Genomic DNA, 16,192 nt, shown 5'->3' on the forward strand with positions numbered 1-16,192 from the left:
GTTGGGGTAGAGGTGGAGGGGCCAGAAAACTTTTGCTGTTGTTGGGCTTTCTAGGTAGAGTTCAGAAGCAGTGGCTCGCAGTCGTCAGTCCTGCGGGCAGTTCATTTGCTACTTGGAAGGGAGGTAACAGGAGCCAGTGCGAACGAAGCCTCCCCCCATCACACAGATACACTGTGGACCCCCTCAAACCATCCCATCCTCTGCAAAGACTCCGCCTGCCCCTACCGGTCTCTCTGCTTCCACCGGGCACATGCTGATGCCCCAGAGCGGGCTGCCCTGGTGGTGGTGGTGGTACTGCTGTGCCTGGTACCGCTGTGGATTGTGCTCCCCAGCCCCCCAGATGCTGCGCCACCAGGGTCTCCTCAAGTGCCGCTGCCGCATGCTCTTCAATGACCTGAAGGTTCTCCTCCTGCGGCGCCCCCCTCCAGCGCCCCTGCCCATGCACGGCGAACCCCAGCCCCCCGGCGTGGCAGCCAACAACACCCTTCCGGCTCTGGGTGCCGGGGGGCGGGCAGGCTGGAGGGGGCCTCGAGAAGGCGTGGGCAGGGAGACCCCTCCCCTGCCACCTCTGCCACCTTCAGTGGAAGATGACTGGGGTGGCCCAGCCGCAGAGCCACCTGCCTTGCTGCTCAGCAGTGCCTCTTCAGATGACTTCTGTAAGGGGAAGGCTGAGGATCGCTACTCACTGGGCAGCAGCCTGGACAGTGGCATGAGAACCCCGCTCTGCCGCATCTGCTTCCAGGGGCCGGAACAGGTGAGACCCTTTTTCCCTTTTCCTGCTTCCTTCTGGGATCTCCAGGTCTTGCAGGTTGCCACTCGCCTACTTGCCCTGGGGAACCACTGTGCTGTTTCTAGTGTGAGGACTGTAAGTTTTAAGGGATCCTCAATGATGTCTCATGTGGTTAAGTTTGCCCAAGAGGTGTCTGGTGCCTGGCGGAGCCTGTTTGGTGGCTCAGTTGTACCCCATTTTTGCATTTTCCTTCCAATGCTCAATTGGAATATGTTCAATTCCATGCAAAAATTCCATAAGCATCCTCAGAGTAGAAGATTCAGAAGTTGGAAGGGGTGAAATGAAGAAACTTGGTGGTACATTCATGCTTGTTGCCGAGATATCCTTGTATCTGATTTGTTGTTAGTGACATTTCCCCAGCCTATCTTCAGTTCCAGATTCAGACTTCTTCCCTCTCTGATAGTGTGTGGAGATCTTGTCCTCAGCAAGCCTACACCTGTTCCTTCACTTTGATACTAACCCTTCCCATATTATATTGACATCCTCAGCAGTCCCCGAGGAGGAAATGGACAGGGATTGTAAGTTCATGAAGACTATACAGTTTGTTATGACACTTCTTGGCAGACTCAAGTTCTTCTAGGTTGAAAGCAGGTAGGTAAGCAGGGTGAGAGTGAGTGTAAGGAATATGGAGAAGGAAGTAGGGAGTCTTGTCATAACTATTTCCCTTCTCAGCCCTGAAGCACACAAACTTAGAAAGTCCCTTAAACTCTCCCCATCCAGGATAGGAGATGCTTAGTACCTTATGGACCAGAGTCTTCCCAAGGCCAAGGGTTCTCCCAACCACATTCATTCAGATTTCACAGACATACTCACCCCACCCCCTCTAGCTCCACTTTCAATCTAGTTTCTGCAGTGCTGGATAGTATGTGCACATTCTTCTAGAATCATGAATTGTGGCAACACTTTCCACAGAATCCCAGATCAGAAAGGTTCACCTGAAAATCTGATCTAGTTAGTGATGCTGGTGAAAGAACACTCAGTTGCACCCTGGGCAGGGTTATGTGGTCACATCAGCCACTTCTTCACTAGTTTCCCGGGAAGTGGGGTAAGACTTCTCGGTGCTCCTTGGATACAAGTGATGGTGTAGCAGGATGCCATGCTGGTGCTCCTGAGTGGCTCCGGTTCTTGTTGAAGGCTTTCTCTGTGAGAGTCAGGCTTCACTGACATTTTCATTCATTTTGTCTTTGCCCAGAATGGGCAGGGCGCTTCAGGGACAGATGATGACTGGGGCCATGGCCTGGGCATTATGAGAGGAGGTGGTATTGATCTCAGTGTGAATAAATGTCTCTGAGAGGCTGAGGGCTGGGTTCCTCCTTCTTGTGACTAGGATTGCCTGAAGTCCCAGTTGGACTGCAGCCCAGAGCCAAGGACTCTTGTTAGGCAAGAAGGCCCAGGGTGCCTGCTCTGTGCCCCTGTTCCAGTGCTGGCCCTCCAGCACCGACACAAGGAGGAGGGGCGGGGCTGAGAACAAGAATTGTGCTTCACTTTAGGATGCTCCCGGTCAGCATCTACCCCAATCAGAAGCCCCATCTTCTCAAAAAAAAAAAAAAAAAAAAAAAGAAAAGGAAAAAAAAAGGATTTATTTAGCTTCCTAACTTCTTAAGCTATTTCTTTCTTCTTCCATGTGCCCTGGTTCAGGTCTGCATGTCACAGGGGCCACTGGGAGTGTGGCTTCTGGCAAGAACACCCTTGTCTCTAGAATACAGCATGACTTGGAGCCTGTTCTGGATGATATTTACCTGTTGTGTGAACATCTTCAGATTTCTTTATACCCTTGAGCCCCTTTTCCAACTTCTGTGATTTAGAGGAACCTTTTTCTATTCCCCTCATTTGCTTAAAAATGTGTTGAGAGGATCCGGAAGATAATGAGCCTGAAAGTGACTTGAAAGTGTTTAATATATAATGGCATGTATTTTGCTCATGGAAAAGCAGTATTTTGCTAAATAAAAGGAAAAAAAAGGATTATTAGGAATATTGTGAAAAACCCTCACGTGATACAGGGTCTGGTTGGAGGTTAGGAGCTTTTCTTTCTTGTTTGTTATTTTTACAATGTGTCATAAATAAAGCATGGAATAAAAAAAAAGCTAACACCAATAAAGGAATGGGCTCTGTTATTATGTGGGAGGGATAGGGGATCATGTTGATATTAAGACTGGATCAAATCAGGCACTCCCTGCATATGATTATTATACTTTGGGGGTTTGCTTTCTTTGCGCAGCAGCCAGGAGATTTTAATGGGATTGTGTTATTAGTAATAAGAGTAACATGTGTTAGATGTGAACACGTTTTCCCACTTTTTGCTTGTGTTTCTTCACAGGATTTCAATGAGGAAGGGAGACAAAGAGGAGGAGGTGGGGAAAACTCTCTAGAGAAGGAAGAGAGGGAGAGAGACAGTCAGACACAGAAAGTGAAAAGCTGAGATTTCAGTATTTTGTTTTCTGTTCAAGGAGGGAGCTGTCCAGCAATTGTCCACACGTGGCCCTGAATGGAGTGTAGACAGTCTGCAGTCTCAGTAGCTGAATGTCTTGGTCTTTTCTCTGCCCAGACAAAGGAACTGAACAGCTCCCCAGTCTTTTGCCACTGCTCCAGGGGCTAAAAGGCTGCCAAAACTGAAAATTTGGTCTCTTCCTGCCAATGGCTTGAAATGTATGTGGTGAGGGGCAGGAAACTGAAGGATCCAGCTAGTTCCATATGTGCACGTATCTATAAAGGACTTACTCCTTATTCATTCACACATGCATTTATTTAGCAAATGTTTGTTGGGTACCTACAGCATGCCAGATGTTGTTTCAGACCCTGAGTATCCAGGAGTGAACAAAACAGATGAGGTCTCTGCTCTCCTGAACCTAAAGTTCTAGTGAAGATGCAGAAATAAACAAGTAAACTAGTAGATAAATAAAGTGATTTCAGATGGCGTTGAGTGCTGTGATGAAGGCAAAGCAGGAAAATGAGTTAGACAAGAATGAAAGGGAGGGCTTGGGAGCTACATTCCACAGAGTGATCAGGAACAGCCTCCCTAAGAATGTACCATCTGAGCTGACACCTAAGTGATGAGAACAACCCAACGATGCATACACAGGTCTAGAGGAAGAGTTTTCCAGGTGGAGGAGACCCAAGTGTGAACAGGCTTAGCATGTTTGAGAAATAGAAAAGATAGGAGGAGGGAGAGGGATGGGGTGTGAACAAGTGCTTTGAGGGCCAATGTGGCTCCATGCTGGACAGCTGACTGAGTAGCCACTCTCCTCCCCTCAGCCAGTCACTCAGATGGGACAGGCGTCAGTCGATCAAGGATCTGCGAGAGTGTGGGACAAGAGCCTGGTCGGCAACTCTTCACTCTCCATTTCTGCTTGAAGCTCCGCTAGTTCACGTCAAGGGACCATGTGCCGTGGTGGGCAAGCTGAGGTCTCTGAAGCCAGATGGCCCCAGTTTGAGGCCTGAACAATTTACACAACTTCTCTGTGCCTCAGGTTTCTCATTTGAAAACTGGGATAATAATGATAGTCCCCAAATTCCTAAGGTTATTCTGAGCATCAGATCAGTCAACACAATTAGAGCCCTGCGGTCACAGTGTTTGTTGTGGTTGTTATTTCAGAGGCAAGAGACAGTGCCCCTCCCACACACCTTGTTTAAAAGGAAAAAGTGTGCCCCAGCTCCCAGTCTGGCAGGAGGGCTGCTGTGACGTGGTCTGTCTGTGGTAGTAGATTGCTTCTTGGCCCCTCACAATGCTCTAGACAGAGTGCTGTTCTTCTGTTTCCATCATCAAAGGTCTATATTAAGTGCCTACCTATGTGGGCTGCTCTGCTGAGCAGGGTCTGGAGACACAGGGCAGATGTGGCCCTGCCCCATCAGGGAGTTTCACAATCTAACCCAGACATCACAGAGGCTTAGAGAGATCAAGGACACACAGACAGTGAGTCGCAGGTGAATTACAGTAATATCGGGGACGAGAAAACGATGCATGCTTAAAAGCGGCTAGTGTGGGGGGTGCCTATTCAGAGAGGCAAGTGGATGAATTTGCTACCTTTTCCCCAATTAGTCAGAGAAGGTTTCTCTCCTGCTGCTGCAGACCAAGTGAGAAGAAATAGATTTAGGCTGAGTTTAGACAGCTGGAAGCGGAAGAGATGTGAGACACACGGATACCTTAACAAAGAGGTGAAACCACCTCCCAGGCTGGGTCAGCTGTGGAGCCCCTGGAGTGGGTACAAAGATGGAATCTACCATGGCAGTGTGGTGATGGGGCATCTGTTCTGGACCTAATGAAAAGCAGGAAATGAGTCTGGAAGAGATGAACAATCTTGGTCTACCTCCCTTATTCTTCCTAGGGTTCATTTCCCTGAAGCTCTGAGTTCAGAAGGTGCAAGAGTAGTGTGGAATATTTTAGTCAGTGTTTTGGGATCTCAGAAAATAAGAGAAGGGCTTTGCAGGGCTCAAGGGAACCTGGAGACCCCAAGATGCAAGGAGAACCCTGGGAATGGAGATCAAGCAGAGCATTTTAGGAGAGACTCAAGTGGTATATTATTTTTCTTAGAAATATGGTTCAATTTTACATTTCTTTCTGTGATTAATTAACTAATATCTGTATCCACAAAGAATAGACCCATCCCTAACATTTATGGACCCCAGGGCAAGAGTATGGATGGAGGCTCAAATATCATAGACCAAGATATTTAAAAGTAATAAATCCAGCTAACAAACTGTTAAACAAAGTGCATTTTATGCTTCTATCCTGACAAATATACCTTCAAAACAACCTGGAAGACAGATTTGAATTTAAAACTGTTAGAGTCCTCTGAATTCTGTACTAGCCAAATGAGGATATCTGGCCCTTGGTCAACAGGCCACTCTGATTTGATTCTCTTTCCACTGCTGGCTCCATCCTGCACCATAATAAGCCTTGGACATACATGTGTGGGCACACCCACTGGCTTGTCGAGGCTCTATCTATACCAACTCCAAAGAGCTTCCCCTTGCCCCTCTCCCTTTGATTCTGAAGAAAGAGAACCATGAAGGTTTTGGGAGCAGGCTCATGGCTGAATAGGCAGGCATTCCAGGGTTCCAGGTAACTGAAGCATGTTCTAGAAGGAAGATGTGGGTCCTTGACCCTGTAGGCGCCTCACCCTATGGGAAGCATGCAGCTGAAGAAGGGCCAGAGTGGAGCCTTCTATAGCAAGGGGCCCTCTTGCCTGGGTCTAAGGGAGGTACTGCAAAGGGACTGTAAGATCCCTGGAAGCAATGACTTGGTTGTGTTTGCTCATCAATCCAGTTCCTGGCACTTGTTTCACGCTCTATAGTTATTTGTTGAATGAATGAGCCTTTAGAGCTCATCCAGTGGGCAGCCCCACAGGTAGGGAAACTGGGGAGAAGAGACTGCAAGGGAGAAGAATATTCACTAGCATCAAATGCTGACTGTGTGTTGTGCGCATGAGGGCAGACCTGTTCTGTGGAATCACAAAGGGCAGTGCCTTGGCCAGTGATGGAATCTCCAGGGAAGCCAACTTGGGTTTTGATATCAGAAAGAACCTTCTATCAAAGCTGTCCCAAGGTAGTATAGGCTGCCTTAGAAAGAGGGCTCAAGTGGGCAACTGGAACTAGTGACCCTCAAGACCCCTTTTGAGCTTGAGACTTGGGGTTCGTTATGAGATTTCTTGGGGTCCAGAGAGATTTTTAATCTAAGCACAAAGAGATGGGTCTCCATCCCTTCCAATTCAAGGGGTCATCTAGTCCCAGAATATCTATTTCCCGTGTATGTAATACATGGCATGGAAAAATGCATCTTCAGCAAAGATCACAAAGAATATTCTCTGTCCTGTGTTTATAGAAATCCTAAGTTGTTGGCAAGCACGTGATTGCTGCAATCCTGAATTTACACTATGCATGTACAATAGGAGAGCAAGCATTTCATGAATGGCAGGGAACAGATCCCATCATGGACCTAGGATGCAAAACCATCCCAGGAAAGGGGAAGCACACTTGCCACACCTTCCCCAAAGTCATGAGTGAGCTATTTTCATTTTCCCATCTGAGATTTTTTTTTCCCACTGTAGTTTTTCAGTTGCTACATCTGCCAGTCCTGGTCCTATTTAAACTGGAAGGTCCAAGGACCACTTCCTTAGGGTTCTCACCAGTGCTCTAATACTTTATTGGGAGATGATGTAAGGATGTTCAAACCTCACCATTAGGTCCCTGGCTATTTTCCATATTTAGCTATCTATTCTTTATATGCACACACATGCACGTGCATACGTGTGAATAAAGTGTTGAGTGAAGCTGTCTGTCATTCACAGAATTAGGGACTGGAGGAGGGGAGACACCTGGTGTCTTGGCAGTGGTGGAGTGATTCTCACCTCAACTGTCTGTAAATCCTCTGCACGGTGTTCACTTTGGAGTAATCCTTCTTCACTTGCCAGACTGCATCTGTTTGTGGTGGTTGGCTAATTTACTGGGTGTGGCTTCTAGCTGAGGCCCCCATACAGAGAATTACTTAATAAAGCCAGTAGAGCAGGAGTGAAATATGCATTTCAAAAGAGCCTGGAAGAAGAAAGGAGAGATACTGGCAATCAATCTCTCTCTCTCTCTCTCTCTGCTCTTTTTTCCAGCTGGTACGTTGGAGAAGCCCAGTTGTGGTTTGTGAGTTGGGAGAGGAGGGTAGGTTTGACGGGGAGGGGATACTCAAAGGAGTGTGAGAATGAGCTAGCTGCTTCTTGTTTGATGAGAAGGGAGCCAAGTTGGAAGTGAGCCCGGATGTGAAGGAGCTGGCAAGTGAATACTGTGCGGGCTGAACTGTATACCATCCCCCTCTCAAGAAGTATCATATGTAAGATAGAGTCACTTAGACTCTGTGAGTATTACATATAGTACACATTTGATACCTCCCTCTGTGTATGTTAAAAGTAAAAATGGGACGCACATGGGAATGACCAACGCATGACAAAATAGGTGAAATTGAATAAGTTATAATTTGAGTTCTAGGTAGATGCAAACTGTCCGCAAAGAAGGGGATCTGCGAATAGAAGCTCTGTCCAACTCTGTGATCCCCGCCCACAAAGGGGACACACAAGCCCCAGTCTTGCACCCAGAGCAATTCTCATTGCTCTGATGAGAATATCTCCAGGGACTGTGCTCAGAGGTGTTGAGGAAAACAGATCAAATTAGTTTCCTTCTTTATGGAAAGGTTACTCTGGATGTGGTTGAAGAGAATCAACATCAATTTCTCCAGAAGAAGCCTCTTGAAACCACCCTGGTGGCTAGCATAGGGCTCTGCATACAGTAGGGATTCAGTATTTGTTGATCCTTTTCCCTCCATCCTGGTACATGTTCATTCCAGACCGATAGAGTTATCTTTGGTTCCTAGTGTACACGTAGTAGAAGGCATATTTGCTGTGTGTACATGGGCAATATGTGTATGTATGTGTCTATATAAATTAAAATGCCAAGCAAGGGGGATATGGACAATCCCTTGAGATACCTTTCACCCCATCCAACCTCCTTTTCTGATTCTATAATGACAAATAGCAATGATTCTCGTTCTAGTGATCATAGTGGTCATTAACCTGACTTGCGACCACTTGACCAGGAGCAGATATTTTCTTGTACAATTTCAGAAGGATGTGGAGAACATGGGATTTCAAGTCAGAAAGACATGGATGTAAATCTCAATTTGGGCCCTTCCCAGCTGGGTGATCTTGTGTGACTTATTTAAGCTCCTTGTACCTAGATTTCGTTGTTTATAAAACAGGAATAAAATACTGAGCTTGAACACTTGTCATAAGGAGTGGGCAGGATTAAAGTTCTAGGCACACAGCAGCTGTTCAGTAAATGGGAACAATATTTACCCCATTCTGTTCGTGTAGCTCAGAGATCTGGAGTGGGGCCCCCAGATTACACTGCTGCCTTTTCTACCACACACTCTCACTACAACCTTAAAAAATCAGATACTCTGATTAAGGCTGTGCTTTGACCACAGTAAACGCCCGCTGTCTTGTGCCTGACCATCAGGGATGCACGTTTAGATCCAGTGTCTCTGTTTGGCTGACTTTCTGTCTTTCATTGCCTGACTCTGCTGGACCTCTGTCCTCTCCTGCCTGGGTCCCTCACTCCTAACATATCTGTCTTTACCATCTCCATCACCACCATGTCCCTGGCAGATCTTTGTTAAGCAACACTCTCTGCTTGGCAGGAACTGTGCAGAAAGACACTTTTCTGGACTCTGAGTCCCCAGAGGCCAGGAGAAGACCATGCACACGGAGGAGCATGTTGAGGAAGTGGCGGCGGAAAAACCTGCTCAACATGTGACAGCGAGGTGTTTGTATTCAGGGTCATGCCTAGACTAGTGTTTCTGAAAGCTGGGATAGGATGGATACCCCAGACAGACACGATGTTAAATAACATAGATCCTCAAGTGAGAATGTTGTTCTCTTCTCATTTTGCTCTCATGCCTTATGATTACGTCCAGGAGAAAATCTCATTCAAGAGATAATATGTCTTTAACACCCTTCTAACACTTGTCAATCTCCTCTGCAAACAAAGAGAGAAGGCATCAGGCTCAGAGCCTTTGGACATACAGCAATATCTAGCTAGAATCTGTTAATCTTGTTTTGCTTGCATTTGTTTGTGTCTATTCTTTTTTATTAACAGACTTTATTATTATTATTATTATTTTTTTTTTTTTTTGCTGTACGCGGGCCTCTCACTGCTGTGGCCTCTCCCGTTGCGGAGCACAGGCTCCGGACACACAGGCTCCGCGGCCATGGCTCGCGGGCCCAGCCGCTCCGCGGCATGTGGGATCTTCCGGGATCGGGGCACGAACCCGTGTCCCCTGCATCGGCAGGCGGACTCTCAACCACTGCGCCACCAGGGAAGCCCCAGACTTTATTTTTTAAAGCAACTTAATGTTCACAGAAACACTGAGTGAGTTCCCATATACTCACTCTCACCCCTCCTCCCTACTTCCCCCACCATCAACATCCTGCATCAGAGTGGTGCTTTTTTTCCAATTGATGAACCAACGCTGACACATTGTTATTACCTAAAGTCCATAATTTGCATTGCAGTTCACTCTTGGTGTTGTACATTCTAAGGGCGTTGACCAAAGCATGATGACATATATCTACCATTATAGTATCATACAGAATAGTTTCACTGCCTGAAAAATCCCCTGTACTCCACCCATTCATCCCTCTGCCCCCACCCCTGAACTCCTGCAACATAGTCTGGCCTTTTCCAGAATGTCATATCGTTGAAATCATGCAGTATGTAGCCTTTCTAGATTGGCTTCTTTCATTTAGTGGTATGCATTTACGGTTACATCTTTTCATGGCTTGATAGCACATTCCTTTTTAGTGCTGAATAATATTCTATTGTATTATCGCAACTTGTCTCTTCTTTTTATGGTTAATGATACTGGTTTTTCACTTATGGTAGTGACAAAAAGTCTCCTTTAGAAATAAATTTACTGAAGTAAAAATATGAGACATTTACAGAAAAATGTTATGTATGAAGAAAACAATAGTATGAATATGTCGAACAGTGTAAGTGCCTGAAGTTTGGATAACACTGACCTGGGCTGCACACATTACAATAGTTCTGAGACATCTGTGGGCACCAAGAAGTGCATCAGGAGAGGGAAAATGCAGAGCTGGTGCCCTGGAATCTTCACTTCACAGTTTGAGGAGGAAGCCAAATAGGAAGGAGAAATGCTTCCACCAGACCTGAGGTTCCCAGACATATAAGAAACAGAGGTGTGGGCACTGGTAGAGAAGAGGGCGGTAGTTGGGTGGGCACAGGACCATGTGACTAAGAAGGAAGGGACATGTGTCACTCAGGGCAGAGGCAGGAAGGGATGCCTCTTGCATCCCTCTCCATCCCTGCCTCTGTGATCTGAGAGCTACAAGTTTCACATGGGGCAGCCACAAGATGGAAAAGTCTAACCACTGTGGGACTGTGACATGACGGAGAGATGCAGGCTTTGATTGTGTTAAGACACTGACCGGCTAATGTTAATTTCCCTGACGAATACAACCATCAATTCCCACTCCTGAATTATGTCTGGAGGGTATTCTAGACATAAAAAGTCAAAGTCCAATCAGGGGCCTCTCTGGGGAAGCCCCAGAGTCCCAGAGTAAGGCAACAGATGGTGCACAGCTCGCTTCCTCACAGCTCACTGAATACCAACAATGAAGTGCTTCAGCTCTGGAATGGCGCATCACACTTGCCTACAACTTGGCTGGATCTAGAAACATGGCTCTGCCTAACGGCAGCAGGGGTGGGGAGTGTCATCCTCCTAGGTACCTGGAAAGAGAGGAAATCCAGATGTGGGTGAGCTCTAGAAGTCTCCCCCTCCACAGTATTAGTACCTCCCTCTTAGGGCTGCTGTGGGATTTCAATGAGATAACACATGCCAAACATTTAGAACACTGCTGACCCACAGTAAGCATGCCATAAATAGTAGTAGTTATTGTTATGATATAAGGAAGAGGTTGTACTCAGGCATATCCAAGCCCCTTCTAATTCTGTTGTCCTCTTTTATGCCTTATCAGGTGGAGGAGCAGTACCTGGGGTTTGTATAAATCCAGTTTCTCTTTCCACCAGAAGAAATCTCCCTAGAAGAACACCCTTAGCACTAGGCCTTAAAGACTGAACCAGGGAAAGAATTTGGAAAATAGGAAATGAAGGCTTTTCCAGACATAGGAACAATGGAAGCAAAAAATCAGAGATGTTTTTGGAGAAAATTAGCATGGTGGATAAGAATATGGGGCTTTCAGAGCCAAGCAGAATTGTGTTCAAATCCCAGTGTTGCTGTGCAGTAGATGTGTGACCTTGGGCAAGTCACTTACAGACTCGAAATCTTAATTTCTTCCACTGTAGAATGGGAATGCTAATAATAGTACTTGTCTTAGAGGTACTATTGTGAGGCTCAAGTGATATAATGCATGCAAAACTCTTGGCAAAGAATAGAGTACAAACACAATAAATTCTCAAAGATGCAGTGAACGTTAGCTCTTGATGTTATCTGATCTACCAACTCTCAATGGTCTTCTCCAAACTTTCTTTGAGAACCTCTGCCTTGATGTGTGTATGATTGTGGGCTGCTGACCTCAGGAGGAGCTTCCAAATATCACAGGGGTAGATGAAACTAAATATGCCTAAGCATTGCCAGTATAGTAAATAAAAATTATCTCACAGATATACATACAATTTTTCAAATGTATGTGGAAGCCATCGTGATGAGCAAAATCAAAAGCATCCTTCACTTTAGGGCAGCTTCTTGTCAATAAATATATTTTCAATGAGCAGATACTCAAAGTACAACTATAGTCATTTGAGAGTTTGTGAAACTCTTAGCATTAAAAGGGATCCAAATTAAGGGACGTTCTACAAAACAACCAGCCAAAATGTCAAGGTCATGAAAGATGAGGAATGAAGGGGGAACTGTCCTAGATTGGAGGAGTCCAAAGAGATATGATAACTAAATACAATGCGTGATTTGGATTGGCTTCTGGACCAGAGAAAGGGCATTAGTGAGACAGTTGGTGACATTCAAATAAGGTGCATAGATTACTTAATAGTATTGTATCAATGCTAAGTTCCTTGTTTTGGTCATTGTATTATGGTTCTATAAGATGTTAACCTTTGGAAAAGTAAGGTGAAGGGTTTATGGGAAGCTCTGTTTATGTTTTGTTGGGGTTTTTTTTGCGGTACGCTGGCCTCTCACTGTTGTGGCCTCTCCCGTTGTGGAGCACAGGCTCCGGACGCGCAGCCTCAGTGGCCATGGCTCATGGGCCCAGCTGCTCCACGGCATATGGGATCTTCCTGGACCGGGGGCACGAACCCGTGTCCCCTGCATCGGCAAGCGGACTCTCAACCACTGCGCCACTAGGGAAGCCCTGTTTATAAGTTTTTTTAAATGAATCTTAAATTATTTCAAAATGAAAAGTTAAAAACTAAAAATAATTTAAATGGGGGGGGGTAGTTTCTCATACTTGGAAAAGTTGGAAAAACAAGAGTACAGAAAAAAGAAAAAAGTATAGAAAAAAAGAGCATGGGTTTGGTGGTTAGAAAAATTGGGTTAGAATCCAGGCTCTAGCACTTAGCAGCTAAAAGCAACTTTGGGCAAATCAATTCAATCCCCTGAGCTTCAATGTCTTCTTTCTGCAACATGGAGCCAATAAAGGAAATGCATCATAGAATTATTGTGAGAATTTGAGGAGACAACACCTACCATAGTACATGAAGGGGACTCCAGATAAACATTCATTCTCTTTCTGGTCTCTCTTTACCCCTCTGTCTGAAGAGGATGATAAATATTCCTCACACATTTCCCCAGGTATAAGTACTGTGTGCTAAGTGCTCTGAGATTGACAGGATGACACCTGAGCAGTGAAAAGTATTGAGTGGGCAGGAATGTTTTCCCAGTACGGGATCTTAAGCATATAAACAGAGTTCATAATCATCAGCATAAATAGCATTGGCCATTATGCAGTGTTCTTTAACACTGCTTAACCTGACATCCCAAAAGGAGCATTTTGGCATACTGAGTGAGTGTGGGCTGTATATTTGATTCATCCTGTGGCGATCCCTCAAGGAGCCACAGACTTAAGCCTCCTTGAAGCAGTGTGCTACTTTAGAAAGAAAGCTTTCTAGTGCTGAGGCTCTGAGTTCTCCAATGTGTTCAGAAAGCAACTGCCCAAACCAGACAGCTGCAGGTGTGAGTGGGAGTGAAGAGATGTCCACTCCTGTTGTGTGTGTGTGTCTGTGGGTGAGAGCGAGCCAGTGGGTATGTGTCTGCACGTGGACTACAACTATTTAACACAGAAGAAAAAGGTGCTTGAGGGGGTTGGTCCATTAGGCTGCTTCTGCCTTTTGGTCGTCTTTGTTCCAGAGAGAGCACACGGGGTCTGGTCCTTGCAAAGTCAGTACTGACATTCTATACAATAATTGCTTGTTTCTTACTTCTGACGTCCACTGTTTGTCTGAAAAAAAAATCAGTTTGAGGTTTTTGGAGATGTATGTGATATGATTTCAAAAGTTCTATGCCTCCTCCCTCCCAAAACACATAGAGAGAGGTTCCTCATGATTTAAATAAATTTTCATCATTTCTACGAATGCAATTCAAGTTTAAAAAAAGTGTTTATTTGACATGATGGCTGGAATTTGCTTCATAATAATCCAGTGACTAGAGGTGAAACAAGACTGGTCATGAGTTGATAGATGCTGAAGTTGGGTGATTGGGTACATGCTTTCTTCTACTATTCTCTCTATTTTTATGTCTGTTTGAAATTTTTTGTAATAGAAAGTTATGGCCTATTGTCTGGTTAATTAAATTTTATGAAAAGACAGTTATTCAACAGGTTTTACAAAAGGGGAGGTGGAGCTAGCTGAGGGTGGACAAAATAGCTTGGGGCACAATGAGGCTGAGAACCAGAGCCAAAGACAGGACCAGAGTGCACCCCAGTGGGCCCTTCATCAGTCTTGCTCAATGAGGGGAATGAATTTGATGACCTCTTAAGGGATGTTCCGTCCCCAAAGGTCATGATTTAAAGATGAAATTGTCCTGTTGTCCATTTCTTTTCTGGTCCACCTGGTTTGGTGGCAGCAAAAGGATCAGTGTGACCATTCACTCAACAGACATGGAGTGAACACACCCAGTGCCAGGCCCTGGGAATGTGGAGATAAGATGGGGAGCTCAGAGTCAGTGCAAGAACCCAGCATGCTAAGAAGCAACCGTAAGATGACATTATGATGAGTGCCTTGGACCAGGGTTGCATTCATTGTGCTGAAGGACCTCACAGGAGTGACTAGTAATGTCTGGGAAAGCTAGAGAAGGATCGCCAGAGAAGCTAATCCTTGAGTGGCCACATAGGGATGAGTAGGGGGAATTCTCCAGGTGGAAGTGCGTGTAAGGTAAGGCTATCCGAGATCTACCCTCACTCTCCCCATCAGGAACATTTTCCACTCAGCCTAATCCTTTCTGCCTTTCACTGCTTTTCAAATCACCCTTCTCTGCTGTAAGACCCAGAATCGCTCTCCTCAGAGAGCTGGGTGGATTAAACTGTGGGCTCCGTGCAGACGGGGGAGGGGTGCATTAGCTCCTCTCTAGAAGCTATTCTGCTCAATGCCAGCCTTTCTGGGTTTGGTCCTAATGGACTTTCTGTAATTGCAGCCTAGTGGTCTGACTGTTCTTGGGGGCCACCTACCTGGTAATAGTAACTCCACAAAAACTCTCTTGGTTGATTGAATTGAGTTTGTATCTGAAAGCTTCACTTGTGGGTCCAGGAGCTTCCTTACCCTCCAATGCATGCAGAGGCACTGGATCATATTCCTTTGGTAGGGAGGAAAGAGCAAACTTTATTTTCCTAATTTTTAGAGGTAAGAAACCAGGTTCTACAGAAGTGGATGGAAGGCAAAATGCTAAGATGGGAAATACCAGGAGGAAGACATTTGCCTCTCACAGGAGGAAGACATTTCCTTCTCCACCCTTTTACCAGCTACAGAAATATTCATTCATTCACTTCCTAATAGATGAACATATTGTAGTGAAGTGGTAATTTATCAGGATGTTTGGAGAATGAAAGAGATTAGGGAGGGAAAATGGGGAGGAATGGGACACATTTGTGGTTAATTTAATTTTCCAGTGAATTTGGGGATAACCCTATAATTTATATTTCAACTTTTCTTGCTGACAATCTTTATAAAACATAAGTCCACTTTGCAGTGTATTTGAACACCACCCCAAATTCCCTTTATGTTGAAGTATTGTTGCTTAAAGTTAGGTTCTGTTACAGAAGGTGAAGGAGGGACTTCCCTGGTGGTCCAGTGATTAAGAATCCGCCTTGCAATTCAGGGAACGCCGGTTCGATCCCTGGTCAGGGAACTAAGATCCCACATACTGCGGGGCAACTGAGCCCACGTGCCACAACTAGAGAGAAGCCCAGGTGCCGCAGCTAGAGAGAAACCTGCACACCGCAACGAGGAGCCCGTGGGCTGCAACAAAAGATCCCATGTGCCACAACGTAGCCAAAAAATAAATTAAAAAAAAAAAAGAAGGCAAAGGAATGTCTTTTTAGCTTCACAGACCACAGGATATCTTGTAAAAATCAGTAGGTGGATTTTATTGAAACTGTGATATCAACTTGTTCTATCTTTCTCCCACAAGAGTGGTGTAAAATTTCCAGTTCATTCATTCAACACATATTTATTGAGCAGCTGCTTTCTGCCAGAATTGTGCTGAGGATTCTGGCTATCCACAGAATCCTCAGCAGAGTTGAGCTAGACCACAGCTCCTGTCTCCTAGGAGCTTTGCTGTCTTGTAACTTCAGATAGGGCCATTATAATGCAGGATACAAAGGACTAAGAATTGTGCAAAGTGCTCTGGGTGCACAGACTTGAGGATCAGGGAGGGCTTCT

General features: G+C 45.4%; 1 protein-coding gene across 1 annotated transcript in view; it reads left to right on the plus strand.

Moving 5' to 3' along the window:
• Positions 1-203: 203 nt before the first annotated feature.
• Positions 204-16,192, plus strand: part of MARCHF4 (membrane associated ring-CH-type finger 4) — a gene marked incomplete at its 3' end in the record, with an annotated part of 99,079 nt that continues 83,090 nt past the window's right edge. Inside the window, exon 1 of the mRNA XM_082631136.1 lies at positions 204-754. Coding sequence (XP_082487262.1) covers positions 251-754 — 504 coding nt within the window. The 5' untranslated portion in view covers positions 204-250. The remainder of the gene's footprint in view (positions 755-16,192) is intronic.

This window comes from Mesoplodon mirus (assembly GCF_964341445.2).
Source record: "Mesoplodon mirus genome assembly, chromosome: 8".
In the NCBI taxonomy this organism is placed as follows: Eukaryota; Metazoa; Chordata; class Mammalia; order Artiodactyla; family Ziphiidae; genus Mesoplodon; species Mesoplodon mirus.